The 7,391-nt window shown below is 46.9% G+C and overlaps 1 protein-coding gene across 1 annotated transcript in view; it reads left to right on the plus strand.

Moving 5' to 3' along the window:
- DRAM2 (DNA damage regulated autophagy modulator 2) overlaps positions 1 to 5,520 on the plus strand; it is a 9,832-nt gene extending 4,312 nt beyond the window's left edge. Inside the window, exons 4-7 of the mRNA XM_010168412.1 lie at positions 7 to 184; positions 3,636 to 3,718; positions 4,675 to 4,767; positions 5,180 to 5,520. Of these exons, the coding sequence (XP_010166714.1) occupies positions 7 to 184; positions 3,636 to 3,718; positions 4,675 to 4,767; positions 5,180 to 5,287 (462 nt within the window). The 3' untranslated portion in view covers positions 5,288 to 5,520. The remainder of the gene's footprint in view (positions 1 to 6; positions 185 to 3,635; positions 3,719 to 4,674; positions 4,768 to 5,179) is intronic.
- The last annotated feature ends 1,871 nt before the right edge of the window (positions 5,521 to 7,391 follow it).

Below are 7,391 nucleotides of genomic sequence, written 5' to 3' on the forward strand. Positions count from 1 at the left end.
CCCTAGAAATGTATTCTGTACTACATACACGTGGTTGGAGCCTGCCTGACATTCGGAGTAGGGGCCATTTATATGCTGGTTCAGACCGTCCTATCCTACCTGATGCAGCCAGAACTCCACAGCAAAGACGTCTTTTGGGTCCGTCTGACCGTGTTACTCTGGAGTTGTTCGAGCATTGTGAGCAGTATCCTTTTGCTGTGTCACTGTAAAACAGAGCAGCCTTCCCCAAGGATGGGATTTGCATCTACGTTAATTTAACCTACCAGTAAGTTAATTGAAGTACCAAGTGAAAGGCTGTGCCACAGAAGGCCTGTCATCTTCACACGTACAGCTTTGTATCATGCTGCCTATTCATACTCTGAGTTACAACCTGGGAACTTCAGGAAGACTGGAACCATCAGGTTAAGCCCACAAGTGAGTCACTGGATAATGAAAAAAGAGGGATGGTTACCACCCTTTCTCCTCTCCTTCTGCACACCAGAGACTGGAGATGGCAAAATAAGAGTTTATCACAAAGAGGTCTGCCTGTAGATTATGAAAGATGGGGAGAAAGCAAAGTGTACTTAAAAGAAGGGTGGTTTTAATGGGGGAGGGGGGGAGGGCGAGGAGGGGAAAGCCAGGTAAGAAATAAAAATGCCTGTTTGCTGGTGACAGGAATTTTGCAGCAAGTTGTATAGTTGGATACAACTAAAAGAGAAGTACAGAAAGAGAAAATACTACTAACATACCACTAACATTGCTGCAGCATAAGAGAAGATACAACTAACCCAACCAGTGCTGCACCGTGCCAGCTGGCTCCCAGAGCAAGTTTAAAGTGCTGGAATTTGTCATACAGACAATTCTGGAGCATATTGTGAGGCTGAATCAGAAGAGACTTTTGACCTCTGGTTTCCTCCCCTGACCATCCCAGAGTTCAAAAGACAAGACATTTCTGGACAGCATTCCCTACAACCTTCCCTTGGCTCTGGAATCCATCATCTCCCTTAACTTTGAATTCTGAGTGCTGGAAGCAGCTCTGAGTTTTAGAAATCCAGGCAAACCAACCCAGAAAGAGAGGCCATTTTCCTGTCCAGAGTCATTTAACAATCAGGGAACCACAAGGGTTCCTCTGTTCACCCCGATGGATGTAAACATTGTATTTTGAAAATTATTACTCAGTTTTGTGTCAAAACAGCACTACAACACTAAAGCTTTTGAATTTACATTCCAAAGACATGAGTGCAAAAATCAACTGTTTAAGTGCTGTCCCTTCTGCAGCTGAATCAAGGCCACTGATTTAATCCCCACCAATTCAACTTATTTCCAGGCTGGCAGCCAAAACCAACACTAGACCACACGCCCCATTTCCCAGTGATGGAGCATCTCACTGAGCTCCCATTTGTGCTACTGCAAAATTAGATAATCTGTACCAGTCAGACAAGAAACGATAGTCAGGGCACAGACTAGTTCTCTGTAAAGAGGCGAGAAGGACCTTCACCTGCTGAGGAGGTTTGACACAGAGCAAGGAAGTCATCAGTGAAACTTAGAGAATTGCCATCCCCAGCAGAAATGTTTGGTGCTAGCAAAGAACAAGATTATCAGCTTTGAACAGTTAAGAGCCAAATACAATTAGGGAAGACTAAAATGGAACAACATGATCTGCTGCAAGTTAAGAGCCTTTTACAGATGCCAAAAACCCACAAACCCCAAAACTCTAGAGGTTTTTGAACTAGTGTGGTCTAACCAAAATGAGAGGGAAGTTAAACCAGTAGAAATAATGACATCTACATTTATATATATAGAAGGGGAAGAAAAGGGAAATTGTCAGAGTATTTTCTAAATTAACAGCTCAGAATGTGATAAGGGAAAGACGGTAACAGGGAGAAGTCTGTGGCCATATGTGAAATGGTTGCAATTGGTACTGGAGGACAGAAGGAAACACACATTTTCTATCAGCAGTAGGGTGGCCAGCAGGACCAGGGCAGTGATGATCCCCGTGTCCTGGGCACTGGTGAGGCTGCAGCTCGAGTGCTGGGTTCAGTGTTGGGCCCCTGACTCCAAGAAGGACATGGAGGTGCTGGAGCGTGTCCAGAGAAGGGAACGGAGCTGGGGAAGGGTCTGGAGCACAAGTGTGCTGAGTTCCCTTGTGGCTGAGGGAACTGGGGGTGTTGAGCCTGGAGAAAAGCAGGCTGAGGGGAGACCTTCTGGCTCTGTCCAACTCCCTGCAAGGAGGGTGGAGAGAGGTGGGGGTGGGTCTGTTCAACCAAGGAACAAGGGACAGGACAAGAGGAAATGGGCTCCAGTTGTGGCCAGGGCAGTTGAGATGGGATGTGAGGAAGAATCTCTTTGCTGAAAGGGTTCTGAGGCATTGGAAGGGGTTGCCCAGGGCAGTGGTGGAGTCCCCATCCCTGGAGGGATTTAAAAGACATGTAGATGTGGGGCTTAGGGACATAGTGCAGTGGTAGACTCAGCAGTGTTGGGTTTTTGGTTGGACTTGATGATCTTAAAGGTCTTTTCCAAACTAAATAATTCTAAAAATACTTTTGATTCTCTGCTGGTGTGAAACAACAGAAAGAGCAAAGCAGTTAATTACCCGCTCTGTAACGAGGGGAGGATGGGAGCCAGTTATTTTTGTATTGGGATGATTAAATTATTTCCATTGCAGTAGTAACCCAGGCGGGTAACTAGCAGCTACTAAAGCTGTACATTTTAATTAGCAGAGAATTGAGTATCTTGCAGTCAGATCAGTAACCAGAGCTCTCTGGACCACTCACATCAATTTTTTAATTAGCTTTGGAAGAGCGGGTTTTCAAAGCCATGTTTGTGCCAGTAAGTTCAGCCTTGTTCACCACCAAAATTAATCTTTGACATCAGGAGGCTCTTGATGTTTCATCTCATTAACAATTGAAGAAGTTAATATCTTAATCATGTGAAAATCAGATCTTCTTTAACTTACTGTTCCAAGTTTCATTTATACAGGCAGCAGCACTGATGTAGCGTACCTTCCCTCTGCAAGATGTTGAAAAAGTGACATCTCCAGAAAGAACCCAGGTCTCTGATCAAATGAGGAATCATTGTCATGTGAGGTTTTCCTTGGCTGCTGTACCAAAGCAGTTATCAAACCCTGAGTGAACTAAGAGGGAAACAGAAGAGCTAATAACCCTCTTTGCTGCAAATGATACAGTATTCTAACCTGTAACCCACATATCAAGAATTCAAGGTGACTGAGAAGTTGAAAAGCAATCAAGAGAAAAAGGTCTAGACGCTATTAGCCTGGAAAATATCACTAAAAAATAAAATAAATCAAAATGCCAAGGACGTATTCACATTTGATCACAGTTTAAATGCTTTCATAAGGATGCTCTGATTGATCAAGAAGGTATAACAAGATTCAGCATGTGGAGAACAAAGATAATCAGTTGAGATTAGAATTAAGCTTTTCACGTGACAGTAACTAGTCAGTTGGAACAACCTACAAGTTGAAGGGAATGATGTGAAGCAGCCCCTGTCACCATCGCTCTTCTTTATGTTGAAGAGACCTTGGTAAACACTCAGAGATCTCCTTACAGCCTCAGCAAGACAATGCAGAGCCGAGTCTGACGTTTCCAAGTTGCTCAATCTTGGTCTTGAATCTTCCTTAACATGTTTCTTTACAGTGTTTATTTCCTCAGTTGTCCTATACAGCGGCCGCTATGGAACAGATCTAGTGCAGAAATTGCACTGGGACCCACGGGAAGAAGTAAGTGATTGAGCAAAGGAAACAGAACAAAAACCAGCTCCATCATTTGCCGTGACAAATGCATCTGGGCACTTGGTGCAGTTGTGTGCGCGTCCTTGGGATGGGAGAGCGTGCGTGAGCTTTACCAGTTGGGCCAGCATGCAGCTGAAGTACCGCTCTGAGCAAAACAGTTGCAGCTTTAAGGGTTATTTTAAATTCATCTCGCTCACGGGTGGTAATTGAACTGTGTCAACGAGTTGTCACACAACCAGCCCGTCTGCTCTGTGCTGGGCAGCGACTCCGTGTCCCTGTTAGACGATAACTGTAAATAATGACCGTCCCGTGCCAGCGGGCTGCACGAAGCGGGGTTCCTGCTGCCAGACAGGTGGAGTTGGGAGGAGAAAAAGGCCAAAGGATACAGGTGATAGAGCGGCCAGTGAAGTGGTGAGTGCTCCCCAGTGAGAGATCCCAAGTGGGACAGAGAAAGGACATGTAGGTCTTAGCAGCTCTGCCTGCTGCCCTGTCCCTCCTCATCCTCTCCAGGCACTGCTGGAGGTGTGGCACTTACTGGAGGAACTATTACACAGGCTGGTTTTTAGGCCTTTTCCCACCTCTCCATTTATTTAAAGCAGAAGGAGTCTCTCAGAAGTCTGTGTACATCCAAGGGCCTTGAACCTTATTTTTGTAGAGAGGTTTTGCTGTTGGTCATGCCAAGCTCTTGACTGAGCCTTCAGGTTTTGCAAGTGGACATGAAATTCCCAGTAGGGGTCATCCCAGTTGTGCAGACCGAGTGTTTTCCTGGTCAGTCTCAGTCTTCTGCTGAGTTCAGCACTTCATTCTTAGAGACTCCAGACACACTAAGGAATTTTGCTCTCCAAAGGGAATAGTTGATGTGGGATGTTCAAGCCACCTCTGTGCTCCTGCAGGTTCAAGAGGAGCATCTCATACTGATATTTTTTTTTTCCTCTCTCACACAGGGCTACACAGCTCACATCATCAGCACTGTCTCAGAGTGGTCATTAGCATTCTCCTTCCTCAGCTTTTTTCTCACCTATATCCGTGATTTTCAGGTAAAATGAAGTTAATGTTCAGTGCTCTGCTTCTCCAAGCTCTAGATAGCCTGACATGACGCAAGATGGGCTGCCTTCTGTTGTCAGCTGTCAAGGCTGGAAGACCTGTAGCATGAACAGCACTGAGCAGTCCTGTCTCCTCAGTAGGATCTGCCCCTCCTGTGTTACACACCCCCCAGCATCTGAACAGCTTTGACAGCTTCACTTGCAAGCTCTGTCACAGACACAGGGGACATTTGCTCTGGGATTGCAAGGCACATGATGGAGTCAGTCCAGGAGAGCAGCTTGGGAGTCAGGCTGATCATTCTGGAGCCAACCTGCATTTCGATCTGTCACCTGACTAGTGAAATTGCCCATGCTGAGCCGGTGACAAGCCTGCTAACTTGAATTTCCTTTCCTTTTCCCTATATAGAAAATTTCCCTGCGTGCGGTTGTCAGCTTGCACGGACAAACCCTTTACAACACACCGCAGAGCTTTGTGCCTGATGAGCAGACACTGCTGATAGCGGGGAGCATCTAATGAAGGTGAAGAGAACATGTTCTCAGCATAACTCAGGAATTTAATAGCAATAACAGTTGATATTTCTAAGCATTTATTTTATATATAAAAAATATGAAGTGATTGTATTGTACTTGACATAAAGGGCTTTGCAATTAACCCACACAGCAATGCAAATGTTACCAGTATTGTAAACAAGCCTGTAACATTTCTACACATCAACGTCATGAAAGAATTAAATGAAGGTTATTAAAGAGTTGTGTCTCCTCATCGCTTCCCCCACACCCAATTCTGCCTCTCCCCTTCCCTCTTCTCCCCAGTGTTCCTCAGGCCAAGTCCTTTTGGATGCACAGAGTCCCCAGCCCAGAGCTGGGCTCTATCCTCACCCTCCCACACCTGCAGCTCCTTCCTTGGGGCTGCCCCATGACCTGCACACTATGCCACAGTGGAAGGACCCCAAAGCCACCTCATCCTTTGAGCAGCTCACAGGACAGCCCTCTACACACCACAGCTTGCTGCAGAGGACAGGAGACAGCCGATAGCTCGACCAGCTCCTCTCCTGCTGGAAGGGCAGCCGTGTGTTTGCTCCTGGAGAGCAGCAGCAAGGAGCAGCAGCAGGAACTGTGCAGGCTGATCCAGGGTCAAACCACTCTGCTCTTAATTTCTTCTTCCTTCCTCCCCGCCCTCTTCCTGGCAGTTATTTCAGCTGATGGACAGGTTCATCGAAGAGTTCATGTGTAGACTGTCCCTATTGCACAAGTCTAGGAAGACTCAGACCATGCAGCCCATGTCGTCACTCAAGGGGGAAGCTCTGACTCAAGCACAGAGCGGAGCATGACTTGTGTCCTCGTAGCCTCGATGTCCCCAGTGCTCCCCTGAGACAGTCTCCAGCCCAAGTGCCAGCTGCTCATTCCTCTTGCTGCATCCCAGAGTTCTCGTGTGGTGTTGCCAGCCCTGAACCTGACCTTGCAGCTTGTCAGGGTGCTCTGGAGGTTGAGCTCCACCAGGCTTTCAGTGCTGGACACTCCAGTTGTGTGTCAGGGTGTTTACACTGAGTGCTCTCATAGGGATGACCTCCCACACATGGGAGTCATGTCCAGAACAAGCCAGAAGCCTTAAAAATACACATTTGCTCGAGTTCTACCGCAGTATAGCAAAGTAACAGGATATTTGATTACAGACAGACTGACAGAACCCATCATCAACAGCTGCCTTTGAGCCCTACTTAGGAGGAACAGCTCAACTTCCTTCCAAATGATTGCTCAAGTCCACAGCTAATTAAGCTCCAACATGTTTCCTCCCACACCAAAACAGCTTACACTGGCATCTTCCCTTCCCTGGAGGGGCAGGTAAAGGACCAGCAGAGGAATGTAAGTTGGAGGCCTCCTGGAAATCACAGCAGCTGCCCTGGGCAACTTTCTCCCAGATTAAAACAGGGTTTCTCCATCACAGTTGTGCTTTATTTGCACTTGCAGCCTCGTTCAGCCCAGAATTCAGACAGTTCACATGGTAAAAACAAGCTTTGGAGCCAAAAACCTGCCAAACTACTGATGCCAGTGGAGTCAGAGGACAAGTAGATATGATTAACGTGGAGTCACAGAGACCCCCAAGGGCTCTAGGGCTTGGGGAAGATTTACCCAAGTATTATATTTTTAGCTGCTGATAAATCCCTAAGGATCAGGGCCTCCCTGGAGAGCTGTGCACTTGGCTCCACACTCTCTAATGAGACAACAGACAAACCTCAGTTTCTGGATAACTGCTACAGCCTAGAAAACATGACGTTTCACCTGACAGAAACCCCTTTTCTACACTTTATTTAATTCTCATAAGGCAAACGGCTTAACCAGGAGATTGTCACGACAGTGACGTGCTGCCCTGGGTTTGCAGAGCCCTCATCCCTGCTGGGAAGGAGGGAGAGAAGAGCCCTTTTCCTGGTAGGAACAGGGGAGAAACAAAAACCTCATTCATTCATTCCTGCAGCTTCTCAGGAAGGCTCTAGTAGGACCCTGCTGCCTCACAGGGCTTTTCTCTCCTTTCTCTTGGTGTCTGGTGTCACCTTCCCTTCATCTCTCTCTCCGGTGCATCCCTGTCAGGCACAGAGAGGTTCTTCCAGCCAACAAGCACC

This window comes from Antrostomus carolinensis, unplaced genomic scaffold (genome assembly GCF_000700745.2).
Source record: "Antrostomus carolinensis isolate BGI_N321 unplaced genomic scaffold, ASM70074v2 scaffold5355, whole genome shotgun sequence".
In the NCBI taxonomy this organism is placed as follows: domain Eukaryota; kingdom Metazoa; phylum Chordata; class Aves; order Caprimulgiformes; family Caprimulgidae; genus Antrostomus; species Antrostomus carolinensis.